The 15218-nt window shown below is 47.3% G+C and overlaps 1 protein-coding gene across 3 annotated transcripts in view; it reads left to right on the top strand.

Moving 5' to 3' along the window:
• The window catches only part of MYO15A (myosin XVA), a 105796-nt gene that overhangs the window by 86199 nt on the left and 4379 nt on the right, over positions 1–15218 (top strand). For 2 of the 3 annotated variants that reach the window (XM_053363977.1, XM_053363976.1), the window contains exons 54-62: positions 579–661; positions 1679–1809; positions 4943–5037; positions 6279–6356; positions 7450–7546; positions 9520–9680; positions 11166–11299; positions 12594–12727; positions 14453–14586. In XM_053363977.1, coding sequence (XP_053219952.1) covers positions 579–661; positions 1679–1809; positions 4943–5037; positions 6279–6356; positions 7450–7546; positions 9520–9680; positions 11166–11299; positions 12594–12727; positions 14453–14586 — 1047 coding nt within the window. Of the gene's footprint in view, positions 1–578; positions 666–1678; positions 1810–4942; positions 5038–6278; positions 6357–7449; positions 7547–9519; positions 9681–11165; positions 11300–12593; positions 12728–14452; positions 14587–15218 lie in introns of those variants that run through there. The other variant, XR_008327447.1, reaches the window with a different exon arrangement.

Genomic DNA, 15218 nt, shown 5'->3' with positions numbered 1-15218 from the left:
ACTCAGAGAAGCTATGATCTATGCTGTGCAGGGCCACCCAAGATGGACAGGTCATAGTGGAGTGTTTTGACCAAACGTGATCCACCTGGAGCAGGAACCAGCAAGCCACTCCAGTATCCCTGCCAAGAAAGCTCCATGGACAAAGACAATAGGCATGCAGAATGTAGGCACCCTATATATGGAAATGAGCAAACCAGTGATATTTTAGGGATCAGGCTAGCAGGCGGGGCCCATTACTTACATCATAGGAGCCTACACAACACAAAACACTGTTGCTGTAAGTCAGTTTTATTTTATCTGTTTTTTATCTTATATTTTGGAAATGTACATCCAGTTGTTGTTTTTTCTTTAAATTTTTTGGGGGCCCCCAAGAGAGTGGAGCCCTAAGCTATAGCTTCTTTAGCTTATACGTAAATCTGGCACTGGCGGGCTACTATGGCAAACTCTTCCATCACCTTCCCAAGCCAGAAGTCTTTGTGGGGAGAGAGCAAGTGGTGGCTGCTACGAGAGCAGCCAGCAAGGGCTGGGACTCCCCTGAGGCATGTATAATTCCATACTTTCTCCTGGTTCTCCACTAGCTCTGCGGAGACCACGAGGTCATCAGGGACGAGGTGTTTTGCCAGATCATCAAACAGATCACGGACAACACCAGCACCAAGACGTACGTGAGTCTCTGGTAACAACCCGTAGGCCTGTGCACAGTTCTGGCTGGAGGGGGAAGGGGGGGGGGCTTCCATCCAGTAGAAGCACACAGCTTGTAAACCACCAGAAAAATGCAATTATTGATGTTTCTAACCTTAAATTCAGTTATCTTCCTTTCAACCTGTTTGAGATTAAAAGAATAATAATGCCCACATGTAAATTCATCATGTTTGTGCACATTTATCATAATGTACACCTTTTTGTATGCAACTTTCCCTAACGTAGCACATTTTTTAAATGTTCTTTTCACTGATATTTGCATTTCTGTCTACAACTGTACCCTACTAAAGTGGTACCTCTGGTTATGAATGCTCCTAGTTACGAATGCAAATATCAGGTTACGAGCTCCGCTAACCCGGAAGTAGCTGCTCCTGGTTGCGAACTTTGCCCCAGGATACGAACAGAAATCACGCACCACAGGCCCTATTAGCAAAAGCGTGCTTCAGGATAAGAACGGTTTCAACTTAAGAACGGACCTCCAGAATGAATTAAGTTTGTAACCAGAGGTACCACTGTACAGGTATATGCAGTTTCACACGGCTGCAGAATTTGGAGTACTGCCAGTTTTGAAGGATGGCTGTGTTTCAATTTGCACCTAGTTTCAGAAAGTGCAAATTGGGCAGGTTTGCTGTTAAAGGGGAACTGGATAGCATTTGTCCCCCGTTCCTAGTGATGAGTACCCCCCCACCCCCATTGCACCAGGAGTCTCCTCTGTCTGCTCTTCTGACCCCGCCACCCTCCCAACTCATGCTGATTCAGAAGTCCTCACATCAGGGATACAGAGTGCTTCCGATGTCAAAAGGTGCTTACATATTGTAGGAGGGGAGAGGAGGAAAGAAGGGGGAGGAGAGAGGGATAGTATCACTCCAAACTGCATCCCAAGTCAGCCATGTCTTTGGTACCCTGCTCCGTTTGTTCATTTCTTGCATACTATTTTAACAGCCCCGAATTCCCTTCTTTGGGGGGTTTCACACAGGGACAGCTGCCAGAAAGGTTGGAGGCTGCTCTACATCCTGAGTGCCTATTATAGATGCTCTGAAGTCCTCCGACCATATTTGCTGCAGTTCCTCCAAGAAATCTGCAACAGTCCCAGCTTGCATTTCCAAGGTGAGATATTGGGAGATTCGCCCCTGGAGACCATCTGGTCAACCAGTCACAAGGTTACATATGCGCTGTCCTGGCTGAGAAAGAGACACGCCTCAGTGGTGGAGCACCTGCTCTGCATGCAGAAGGACCCATGGAATCATAGAATTGTAGAGCTGGAAGGGATTCTGAGGGTCATCTAGTCCAACCCCCTGCAATGCAACCCCAGATTTCGATCCCAAACATTTGCAGGTAGGATTGAGAAAGATTCCTGCTCTGAAACCCTGGAGAGTTGCTGCCAGCCACTGTGGACAATATTAAGCTATATCAGTCTTTTTCAACCTTGGGGCCCTGATGTTATTGGACTACAATTCCCATCATCCCTAGTGAGAAGGATCCCTAGTCAGGGATGATGGGAGTTGTAGTCCAACAAATGCAAATTTTGCCTTTGTTCAGTAGGCTAGTTTCTACACACACTTTCCCACTGGCTTCTCTGTCCTCCACCCAGGCAAGCAAAATGCATGATCAGAGTTCAAGGATACATTCCTAGCCAGGCAAAAACGCTCAAGTGGGGTATGAACTAGGCCTGGTGAGGGGCGTGGCCTTATGAGGGGTGTGACCTGGGGAGAGCCCTGAGTGGGGAACCCTCGAGGGCTCCATTTGGCTCCTGGATCTCAGGTTCCCATCCCCTGCCCTACAGCCAGCTTTTCCCCTATTGAGAATGGCTGTGCTGGAGATTCGCAGAATTTTATTTACTTATTTACTTACTTTAGTAGCTTGATTCCCAAGATAAAAAACTATGTTTGTGTCAAATGCCTTGAGGGTCCTCTAGCAAACGTTATAACCGTTTTTGCCTTAAAACTGCTTTGCATCAGGACTGCTCATCCGAATTTAACATTTCACAACTCCTGGGGCAGGGAAAGGGGTTAGATCTCAGGAAGAAAATGGTGGCTGCTTCTGCCTGCCCTCATCCATCAGGCTGCCCTGTTTGGGACGCTTTCCTCGCCGCTGCCCATCGCTCATTAATAAATGGAAATGAGCCCATCTGCTCAGCTCTCAGAAGGCAGCTTCAGTCGGAAGGCAGCTCCCCTGTCGCAGCCGGTGGTTATTTCCTCGTTAAAAGACGCAGGTTCCAAAACTGGCTCCAGTGGCTTCAAGGTGGAAAGGAATATTGGCAAAGATAGATGACTCCCCGCTCCCCAAACTAGGCTGTTAGCTGGGGATGCCAGCTCGCTGCATGCCCCCTTAGAATGGTGTCTGCCCCACAGATGGTCTTCGTACCACAGAAGTTTTGGAGCTTGGAAGATGTGGAACATGAAAAACTAGGCAGAGAGTTTTTAATCCATCTGCCAGTGCACCAGGGAATTTCAGGTTGCGGTGGCCTGCCAAATCTTGAATGCACCTGATGGTAGCAAATATATGCCATCAGCTCAGCGCAAGCTGAATCAGCTAGATGTTGGCACTGGGCAGGGTTTTCCCCTGGCTGCCCTATGCCAAAGCAATCATGTGCATCCACACTTACTGCTGAAATCGAGTCTTCCATAGAATTAAGCGCAAATAGCCGTCCCAGGCTGCCCCCAAGCCAGCCTTCCCCCCTCCCTGCCATCTTTGTTCACTCACTCCAGGTGACAGCAATATCAGTTGCGCTTCAGTGTTTTCTGTGTTCTCCTCTGGCACGTTTTCCGATCTGCTTTGTAGCATTTGGGTCTGGTCAATTCTATTGTATATAGCCAAAGGCCTTTGCAACGGACGACAGAGAAGAAGAGGAAAAATTTCCTCTAAGATCTTACAATGTAGCCTGTAGCAGCTTGCAACATAAAAAGAAATTCACAGCATTAAATATTAAAACTGGAATGTATTCACATACCTGGAACGGAGCTTCTTGGCTGCCAGCACAAATTTGGCTCCCTGGTGTGTAATATATAGATGTTTATCTGCTAGGAGTTCAACTGTCACTTCCTGTGCGGATCGACCTGGAAGCCAATTAAGAATTGGCAATATAATTTTTCCTCTGGGCGTTATATACAGGGGGCAAATCAGCAGATGCTGTGTGATGTCCTCTACCTGATTGCATCCATTTATGCATTTGCGACACATATGGGGACTTCCCCGTTATCTCCCCTCTAAATATCCCAAGGGCATCTGTTTGAATCTTAGTTCTGCAAAGGCCCTGCTTGATGTGGGAAGGTCAGAGTCTCAAGGTATTGGGGCCTTGAGTGAGTGGTCTTAATTTGGGGGTTCCAAGTAGAGTAATGGACAGCAATGATGGATGCTCTGTCTTGGTTGGCAGCCTGATCAAAAATCCAGTTTCTAAGGTCACGTGGGCTAAGGGCTAAGTAGCTCTCCGTTTGAAGATTCTAAGCATTTGGGAGGCTCCTGAAGGAGCGTCTCCACCCCCATCGTTGTATCCGGACACTGAGGTCCAGTGCCAAGGGCCTTCTGACGGTTCCCTCGCTGCGAGAAGCCAAGTTACAGGGAACCAGTCAGAGGGCCTTCTCGGTAGTGGCACCCGCCCTGTGGGACATCCTCCCACCAGATGCCAAAGAGAAAAACAAGTACCAGACTTTTAGAAGACATCTGAAGGCAACCATGTTTAGGGAAGCTTTTAATGTTTAATAGACTATTGTATTTTAATATTCTGTTGGAAGCTGCCCAGAGTGGCTGGGGAAACCCAGCCAGATGGGCGGGGTATAAATATATGATGATGATGATGATGATGATGATGATGATGATGATGATGATGATGTGTGTGTCAATAAAATGCAGTTGCAGTGCCAGCCTCTCCAGTAAGCACGGGCAAAATGCTACTGAGGCTTTTCAGGCCTCTGAACCATTAACTAAAAGCTTCCTGTTCATTCGTTCTACCCATTTTATTTCTCCCTGCTCAGTAGAGCTGGGGATGCTTGGCGTCACCCAGTTGCTATTTTATTAGTAAGCATCTGTTTGCGCCTGTAGGCATTTTAGCCTATGGTGCTTTGCCCTGTGCATTGTCTTTACAATCAGGCTTAGGTGAGTCTAGAGAGCTGAATCTCTCTACAGCATTTGAGAAATCTGGAGCCACACATTTCACTTCTCCTCTTAGATATTTCCTCTCTCACACACACTTTCTGTCTCTGCCTCTCTCTCTCTCTCTCATTTGTTTCATGGTCTCCATCAGGCATCGCCAAGGCATGTGAGCAGAACCTGCAGAAAACCTTTCAGTTTGGTGGCCGCTGCGAGTTTCCCAGTAACATGGAGCTCAAAGCCATGGTGGTGAGTGCCCTGCAAGTCCCACAAGGGCTTTGCCAGATATAATTGTGGGGGGTTTACACCAGAAGGAGAATGACTTCCAAACAGGGATGGGTGGTGCTGTGGTTTGTGTTTAAGAACTGTTTTCTGTTTCTATTACCGTATTTGAATGCTGTAAATGTTGATGGGCCTTTTTTCAACATGCTGTTTCAGTTATTGGGCACACTACTGGTGTGCCCTATGGACAGGTCTGCTGGTGGCATGGTTGTGTGATTTGGTAACTGGGACTGACCCACCAGCAGTCCGCTTTGGGGGCACATGCATTCAAATCGCAGTTCAAATCCATGTTGGGGCTCACAGCAGGTTCAGATCTTGTCAACTTTCAAGTCTGTTATCTGGCCTGAGTGGATGCCTAGCATAGTCTAGGGCAGGCATGGGTTCATTTCCAGAGGAAACACTCAGGTTCTTGACAGGGTTCTGCAACCTGAAGGGAGCTAGCTGTCAGCCCTAGCAGGAAAAAGGAAGTGTGGACATTATATCAGGAAGGAGCTGAGTTCCAGAGTAAGCGGCAAATGAGCATTAGAGGGGCAGCCATGTAATCACAGCCAGGTACTGGAGCAGGAGCTGATGTCATGGCCTCATACCAGCAATAAGTTGTTCTGCCCAAGCAGGGAGCTTTATAGGGCCTGGTTGGCAAGGATTGGCCCTGGAGCATCAGCTGACAGATGGCTCAGGCAGGCTGGTACTGCAGCCTAGAGGGCACTCTTGAGGCACAGAGCTCAAATCTCTCAGCTTTGCAGTGCTGATGGGATGCAAACAGGTGAGTCACCAGAGCCTGACTTCTAGCAGTAAGGTCCTCTGGCTAATACGTTTCTGGGGTTGAACCTCCTCTAAACATGGCTTATGATTAGGGGTATTTTTTTTTGAAAAAGATATACATTTTTAACCATTTTTGTATGCTTTCCTTAAAATATGTGTTTTGTATATTACTTTATATACATTTTCCTGCATTTCCCCCTAAGCTTTTCAGCACATTTCCCTCTAAAATACACATCCCATCCCCAGTAAAATACACATTGTTGGGTGCACATTTCTGAAGCAAGAGTGCGCTGCAGCATTCAGAAGAGTGTGCGATCTGATGGTTAGCTGCTTCTCACTTGGCATATCAATATAGAGATTATGAGATAAGTTAGTTTACTTTAAAATGCAGAATTCTCTTCCATTTTTACTTATGAACTTTGTCTTTCCCTCCTTCCTTTGCAAAGGCCGGAAGGAGCTCCAAGCGGCAGCTGTTCCTCTTACCGGGAGGGATCGAGAGGCACCTCAAGATCAAAACTTGTTCGGTGAGTGGAAGAGGAAGGATCTCTCATCCCCATAGATCAGGGAAGGGGAATTTCAGGCCCCAGGGCCAAATGTCGACCCTCCACGCCTCTCTGTGCCCTTAGGACTTTCCCCAGCCCACAACTGCTCCCTGACCATGCCCCCTCACCCTGAGCCACACCTCTTACTGCCCCTGCTTTCAGTGTTTTTGCCTGGGTGGAACTGAGTCTTTGAACTCTGATAATGTTTCTTGCATAGAGTCACAGAATCGTGGAGTTGGAAAGGGACCCTACAGGTTATCTGGTCCAGCCGGATGCCAAACTGCTGGATGTGTGTGAGAGTGTGTGTAGGAACTAGCTTACTGTATGCATTATGTTTGTGATTGTAGGTTGTTTTAAATTGTTTCTTTCTCCATGCTAACTGCCCACAACAGTTGTGACTTAATCATCTTGCAAGAGCTTCCTTCGTTACAATCTTCAAATGTTAAAACAATTCAAGGTGGGGATTAGCGTCTTGCCCTCTCTCAGAATCATCTTTTCCTTCCATCGCCTTAAAAAATAAATAAACCTAGCTTGCAGAAGAAATCTGTATGGTTTCAAAGTTTGTATTCCTTGCTTATGAACTTTGGCATTATTTAAAACTAGCAGAAAGTGCCCGGTGCTGCCCAGGTATTCTAATAAACCTAAACCTATTGTTATTTTAAAATGGATAGTATAAATTAGAGTTTTGGGGCTGTGCATGCACACACTGTCTGTCTCTCTCATACACAGCAACATATTGCATCTGAAGGCATCCAAACATAGCTAAAAACTACCTCTTCCACCTCAGGAAACCTCGTTTGTAACTGCCACGTCTGTTTGGCCGAAGTCATGGCAAAGTCATGTTTTGGTCCACCATCTTGTTTCAAAATGGTGTTGCATGTCATCCAAACACAGACAAAGACCGCATTGGGAAGCCGCATGACAAGTTTGGCAATGATACGAGATATCATCTAACCAAAGACACTCTAACTCATAGTGAACAGGCAGGCAGACAAGCAGACAGGTGAACTACATACCAGAATATGTACCTGGTCATTTGTGACTCAACTTCTCCGTCCCTCACCTGCATTTCCAGGTTGCGCTGGATGTGATAGAGGAGTTATGCTACGAGATGGGACTACGCCGCCCTGAGGCCTTTGACGAATACATCATTTTTGCTGTCGCCAACAGAAGTGAGTCCCGTCGGGCCCCAGAGGAGAGAATCCCTCAGTCCATAGACCAGGATTAAACGTATCGTTCCACTCCCTGTATTTTGTTCAGTAATAAATGAAAATCTGCTCTTATTCCCTTATGGGGGACACAAGAGCCTTTATAGAGTCCTTTGTGGGTTCTCCATCGGTCGGAGAAAAATAACAGAGACCAACCAGAGAATATTGAGAAGCAAAGCAGCTAGTAAGCCTGATCTTTATTGAACTGTTGCAACAGGGTGCCCCCTTCACACGCAGGAGAAGGAGGAGGACCCAGAACCCAGGTGTGCCCGCCCTTATATAGACATTTTAAATTTGCCCGCCCTGGAGTCCAAGACCACCCCCAGAAGCACCATACATACATCACAGAAGGGGTGCAGCTCAAGACCGCCCCCCAGACACATCATGCCTACATCACAGAAAGGGGTGATCTACAACAGAAAATCTGAGTGCGTTGTTTACCAAAAATCTGAGTTGTTTACCTCCTTTCTGGCAGGTAACCTGTTAATTCTTACTTGACTGGATACCCTGGGGAGCCTGGCCAGTCTTTTGGAATGATAAATACAGTGGTGCCTCGCAAGACGAAAAGAATCCGTTCCGCGATTCTCTTCGTTTAGCGGTTTTTTCATCTTGCGAAGCAAGCCCATTGACAGCTTAGCGGATTAGTGCGGCTTTTCACGATCAGCTGTTAAGCGGCTTAGCGGCTTAGGAAAAGGGGGGGAAGCGGAAAAAACCCGCGGGGACTCGCAAGATTTTTTTGTCTTGCGAAGCAACCCCATAGGGAAATTCGTTTTGCGAAGCGCCTCCAAAATGGAAAACCCTTTCGTCTAGCGGGTTTTCCGTCTTGCGAGGCGTTCGTCTTGCAGGGCACCACTGTACTTAGTTCCTGAGCCAGGTCACAGGCTCACCCTATTCATACACAGACATACCCTTAAGACAGGATTTGTGAAGGAAAGGACAATGGGGAGGCTTTTCCATTTTCCTTTGACATTGCAGAGAAAACATTTGGTCAGTTTGGGAGCCAAAAATGGCTTCATGGCTGTTTTCCGGTGCTGTTTCAGACATGTGGTCTATATATTTATGTACGTATTTGCGTGGTACATTTATGAACATTTATTACATATCTAAGACCTTAATTATTTATTTCAGTTCAAACTACCGATTTCAGGATCGGATCACCTTGCAGACCTAAACTAGGTTTACTAATCTCCTGGTGGACTATAAGCGCCTGAGAAGAGTCTGGCTGCTGGATCAGGCCAAAGGCCAATCTGGTCCAGCACCCTCCTTTCATAGGAGCCAAGCAGACGCTTATGGGAGCCTGCAGATGGGATCTGAGTGCGACAATGCTCTCCCCCACTTGTGTTCCCTACAACTGGTATTCAGAGTCATACCACTCCAACAGAAGAGGTGGAACACAGTCTTATCCTCCATGAATACACCCCAAAATTACCCAACCCCCCAAAACTGACCATTTCAATAACTTTGCTATGAAGCTTCCTAGCAGCACCCCAACAATATGTGCATTGGCTTTTGTGGGTGGATTTGACAGACACCTGAGTTCTAAAGAGTCACTGCACAAAAATGACCAAATTCAGATAAATTTATTGCCTGTCATATGTTGTTTCAGTAGGGCACCAGGCATATAATTTTGTAGGCATTATTCTCATTCTTGCTTGTGAAAATTCACCCGGTTGTGCCTGAAATGTTATTTCTTTTTGAGATGCCGGACTTTATCTGGAAAGTGTCTACCACCACCTGTTGGTAGAGGGCTGTAAAACCATCCTTTGGGCCATGTAGGAAAAGAGCAGTTTGCAAACCCCCCCTCCCTTTAGCAAATCACCAGTCTATATTTGGAAGCTAGGGGGGCCAGACTGTACACCAGGTGAATGCAGCCACCCACTTCACCAGGAACACCAGGCGGCTTTAAAAATCCGATCCGTGCCATTTTGCCCACGCAGATCAGAATGTTCGGCCTTTGAACAAAAAGGAGTACATCCTTGATGTTGCCTTGGAAATGGAGAACGTGGACAGCGGCTTCATGTTCTGGTATCGGCGCGTCATCTGGGCCCAGCCGCTAAAGTTTGACAATGAGCTCTATGTCACCATGCACTACAATCAGGTGAGACCTTTGCAGCAAAGAAAAGGGAAAGCTTTCAGAGAGGAGCAGCCGAGTGCACATCTTGTTCCTTCTCAAAATGACTCATAGGTAGGTTTCCTTCCAGGTCTTGGTGATGGTGACATTTGTTTGGGCAGGAAGGCAATTTTGGTTAGGACAGGTCGACCAGTGACTCTGCAGCCTATTTTTACTTGAAACAAAAAAAAATTTTTCCTTCCAGTAGCACCTTAAAGACCAACTAAGTTAGTTCTTGGTATGAGCTTTCGTGTGCATGCACACTTCTTCAGATACAGTGTATCTGAAGAAGTGTGCATGCACACGAAAGCTCATACCAAGAACTAACTTAGTTGGTCTTTAAGGTGCTACTGGAAGGAAAAAATTTTTTTTGTTTTGACTATGGCAGACCAACACGGCTACCTTTCTGTATTTTTACTTGGTTCGAGATGGTCAGAGACTCTGAAGTGGCCTTTCTCCCCCTGCTAAGCCTTCTATAAAATGGGTGGTCACAAAAATAAGACAGGGTCTTAAAGACTAACAGGTTTTTTGTGTCAATAAGCTCTAGTGGAGTAGAGCCCAGATTATGAGAGCCAGGGTGGTGTAGTGGTTAGAGCAATGTTTCCCAAACTTGGGTCTCTGGCTGTTTTTGGACTACAGTTCCCATCATCCCTAACCACTGCTCCTACTAGATAGGGATGATGGGAGTTGTAGTCCAAAAACAGCCGGAGACCCAAGTTTGGGAAACCCTGTATTTTTGTGTTTTGATATTCTAAACCGCCCTGTGATCTTCAGATGAAGGGCAGTAAAGGTAAAGGTAAAGGTACCCCTGACCATTAGGTCCAGTTGCGGACAACTCTGGGGTTGCGGCGCTCATCTCGCTTTACTGGCCGAGGGAGCCGGTGTACAGCTTCCAGGTCATGTGGCTAGCATGACTAAGCCACTTCTTGTGAACCAGAGCAGCGCACAGAAACGGCGTTTACCTTTCCACCGGAACGGTACCTGTTTATCTACTTGCACTGCGTGCTTTCGAACTGCTGGGTTGGCAGGAGCAGGGACCGAACAATAGGAGCTCACCCCGTCACAGGGATTCGAACCGCCAACCTTCTGATCAGCAAGCCCTGGGCTCTGTGGTTTAGACCACAGTGCCACCGCATCCCTATGAAGGGCAGTATAGAAATCTAAATCATAATCATAATAAATATACATAACGTATGCATACATGGCTACAGAGAGGAAGGAAGTATTTCAAACAGTGATTAGAAAGATTTATAACTCAATAAAATTCCCGAACTGGGTGCCATGTCAATGCAGGAAGTAGTCTGTGACATTTCTCAAGGTAGATGCTAAGGAACAGCTCCTCTGCATGGTAGCAGAATCCATGACGATTCCACCTTACGAGATTGTAGTATATACAGCATTTCAAATACTTGGAAGCTCCAAATGCTACTTAATTATTATTCGTATTTATGACTCCTCCTCTCGTTCCCTCAGGTTCTCCCTGATTATCTCAAGGGGCTCTTCAACACTCTCCCTCCCATGAGGCCGAGTGAGCAACAGTTCCAGCAAGTCTCCAAGCTGGCTGCTCTGCAGCACCGAGCAAAGGACAGCTTCTACCTGCCTACCGTGTAGGTGCCCTGGAGGTTAGGGGGCTGCAGGGACAGGGCGAAAAAGGGACATGTCCCCCCTCCAACCAGGAAGCAATTCTGAGCTGCCAGGTGCTGGGGGCTGCTTCTTATGATCTGCCTCGATCACCAAGGCCCTCTTAGATGGCTCCCCAAGCCCCTGAGGTCTGGTCGGCCTTTACTAGGGATCATAGCTGTCAACCGTCCCTTATTTGGCGGGAAAGTCCCTTATCCCAGTGCCATGTCCCGCTGCTGTCCCTTATTGATGATGTCCCTTAAATTTCCTGGGTTTCAAAGGAAGCAGCTCCCCTCCCTCCCTCCCTGCCAGCCAGGGAGGAGGGAGGCTCCAACTGTGTTGCTTGGCTGCGTTGCTCACCCAATAAGAAGTCTAAGAACGACTGGGGGTGGGGTGGAGCTTGCATGCTTTGTGCCGATCAAATCGGCTGTGTTGCCTGGGAACTCGCCTTTGCTCAGCGCTTCCCAGTGGAGAGATGACGGTAGTTTTCCTTGCTGCATCCCCTTTGCCGGGTTGCTGCGCTGTGGGAACCACCGCTTGAGGCTTCGTTTGGCTGCTAGCTGGGCTTTCTGCCTTTGGCTTGGAGGGGCTCAGAAGTTGAACATACCTGTGTTTGGAAAATCCCTTATTTTGGCTGCTGATCCCTTATTTTCGAGACTGCTGGTCCCTTATTTTCAAATCTGTAAGTTGACAGCTATGCTAGGGATTGAGCCATGATTGTGGCAGGTCCCGCCCTGTGGAACTTCCTGCCAGTAGAGGTTTGGCAAGACGCCTTCCCCTTCTCCTTTTAGACCTCCAGTGGAAGACAGGAGTGCCTGGCGTGCTCTGGTCCATGGGGTCACAAAGAGTTGGACACAACTAAATGACTAAACAACAACAACAAAACTGTGTGGGCCTTTGCAATATGCGTTTCTTTTTACCAACCTGATCACCCTGATATTTCTTGGACTCCAACTCCTATCAGCCCCAGCAAGCAAGACCAGCAGGAGTGGATGATGGTAGTTGGAGTCCAACAACTTCCGGGTTGGGGAAAACTTTCCTAACTGAAATAATTTTAATTGCTTGAAGCATCTTGTTTTGAAGCTATCTAAGACAACCTTCTCCATTCTGCTGCCCTCCAGATGTTGGACTACAACTCCCATCAGCCCCAGCCAGAATGGCCAGTAGTCAAGGATGGCAGGCGCTGTAGCCCAATAACAGCAGGAGGGCTTCTGGTTCTGCAGCCCATCCTAGGTGGTTTATGACTTCTTCTCTTCTTCTGTTTCTGCTTCCCCATCCCAGGCGGGAGGTTCAGGACTACATCCCGCCCCAGTTCTACCATCTGCAGAAGGCCCAGTCCTGGCTGGACATGGTCATGCACCACCTGCAGCAAGCGCAGGCCTTGAGTGCCCACCAAGCTCGGGCGCAGTTCCTAGGTAAGATGCTGGATTTCAAGGAAGTGGCATTATTTGACCCAGGGCATGGCACTGGGAAGGTCTTGCCCACGTAAACAGTGCCAACCAGTCAAAGTTAAAGAAATGAGCCATAATAAAAGAGACTGGCTGCCTTGGTTGAACCAGTACAGTAGGGTGGAAGCTTTCTCGGGCCAAGGGCCACATCAGCCCAGTAGAAAGCTATCAGGGGCCACGTTCAATTAGTGGGCAGGCCAGACCCACTCACATACACAAAGCTATTTCCCATTGCCACAGAGGCATTTATTTATTTATTACCTAGCAACTCCACTCAAGGTTCACCTTCCATTTTCTTCAATTCTTTCTACAAAGTTTGTTTGTTTAAAAAAGTGAAATAAATAAAAAGCTCACCATTCATCTGCCCCAACTGCACAAAAGGCACAAAAAACTCAGCAATCCCAGCAGAACGCTGCACATCTGAACTGCAAGCCCTGCCTTACAGCTGTTTAAAGCCTCAAGCTTCAAAATGCACTTGCATCCCAAAAATTATGCCCATGCAATGGCAGAATGCATAAGCTCCTTTTTGCATATTTGTAAGGAGCACAAGTCTGCTGAAATATTTCAACCTCTACTTTGATCTCCTGGCAACAGATCCTCTTGCAGAGAAAAAAGCTACAGTTAACTCACATAGTACAGCATCAAAACCCTTTTCTTGCCACACTGAACAGGTAGTGGTAGGAACCAGAGAGCAGATGAAATCTAGCTGCTGAGCATCTTGCCAACTGGATGGAATGTGGGGGGGGGGGAGTTCTCCACTCCTGGACTTGAATAAAGAAATAGCCCTATCGGATTAGACCGAGGCAGGTCCATCTGGCCCAGCACCGTTTCCAAGAGCAGCCAGTCAGATACTTCCAAGATAGTATATGAAGGAGGCAACAAACTGAGTTTCGCTGCACCCAAAAGTGAAAGTTCTATTTAGGGATCATGGTAAATAGGTGCTCTTAGATTTCTTCCTCCTTCATGGATTGTCTAATCACCTTCTACAGTCATACCTTGGAAGTTGAACGTAATCCGTTCCAGAAGTCCGTTCAACTTCCAAAACATTCGAACACCAAAGCGCGTCTTCTCATTGGCTGCAGTAAATTCCTGTAGCCAATCAGAAGCTGCGGAAGCCCCATTGGACGTTCAGCTTCCAAAAATCATTCGGAAACCGGAACAGTCACTTCCGGGTTTGCAGCGTTCGGGAGCCAAAATGTTCGAGAACTAAGCTGTTCGCAAACCAAGGTACAGCTATAAAGCCATCTTAACTAGTGACAATCGTTGGCACATCTTGCAGCAGTGAAACACACACGACAAAGCTGCTCCTCCATCGGGTGAGCAAAATCCTTCCTCTAAGGCAGCTGGTTTTGTTCCAGCACTGCCCAGAATGTGCTGGAAATGTTTATAGTAAAACATGCACATTCTGCTTTATAATTGAGGCGAGAAAAGTTACTGGCCCACAAGAAGTTATGTAGTCTAGCTGCAAATCTGGTTAGCCATGTGAGAGCAGGTTGCTGGGCTAGAGAGGCCATGGTCTGAATCCAACAGGCTTTTCTTACACTCTTAATTCCATAAGGGGAAAAAATCCTTTTCTCCAGATCAATCTGAAGTTGAGCAAAGGACCCCTTTGTCTCTTGCCCCAGTAATACCGTATTTCACAATAATGGTGGTGTTGCAGTTCATTCCAATTCCGCTCCCCCCCCCCTCCAGGGCTCCTGAGCGCTTTCCCCATGTTCGGCTCGTCCTTCTTCTACATCCAGAGCTGCAGCAACAACACCATCATCTCCCCCTGCATCCTGGCAGTGAACCAGAATGGACTCAACTTCCTGAACAAGGAAACCCACGTAGGTTTTGTGGATTGTCCCGCCCCCCTTTCAGGCTGCTGTTCAGCAGGCGAAGCTGACTCCTGGCCCACGACAGCAAGTCCTGGTGCTCTCCTGTTTGCTGTTGGGGTCTGACTCTGAATCTGTGCGAGTCAAGGAAAGAGGCTGTGGGTTTTGCACAGCAGCGTAAGCTAGCATGGTGACAGTGTTAGTGGATCTCTGTACATGTATGTGTCTTTAGTTCAAAGACCAGAAGAACTGTTTATAGTAGATAGCAGGGTTCAGCTTTGTCTTGTGTCTGGATACAGAAAACAAAGCATTCCTTTGAACTGCATGGGAAAGGAGTTTTTCTTTTTTTAAAAAATATGCTTTTTATTAGAAGAGGAGGAAGAGTTTGGATTTGATATCCCGCTTTATCACTACCCGAAGGAGTCTCAAAGCGGCTAACATTCTCCTTTCCCTTCCTCCCCCACAACAAACACTCTGTGAGGTGAGCGGGGCTGAGAGACTTCAAAGAAGTGTGACTGGCCCAAGGTCACCCAGCTGCTGCATGTGGAGGAGTGGGGAAGCGAACCCGGTTCACCAGATTACGAGACTACCGCTCCTAACCACTACACCACACTGGCTTAAGTTTTATTAAGTGTATATGAAGG

The sequence above is a fragment of the Podarcis raffonei genome, chromosome 14 (genome assembly GCF_027172205.1).
Source record: "Podarcis raffonei isolate rPodRaf1 chromosome 14, rPodRaf1.pri, whole genome shotgun sequence".
NCBI classification, from domain to species: Eukaryota; Metazoa; Chordata; class Lepidosauria; order Squamata; family Lacertidae; genus Podarcis; species Podarcis raffonei.
Note: the sequence above shows the minus strand (reverse complement) of the source record. Positions and strands in the feature narration are given on the sequence as shown.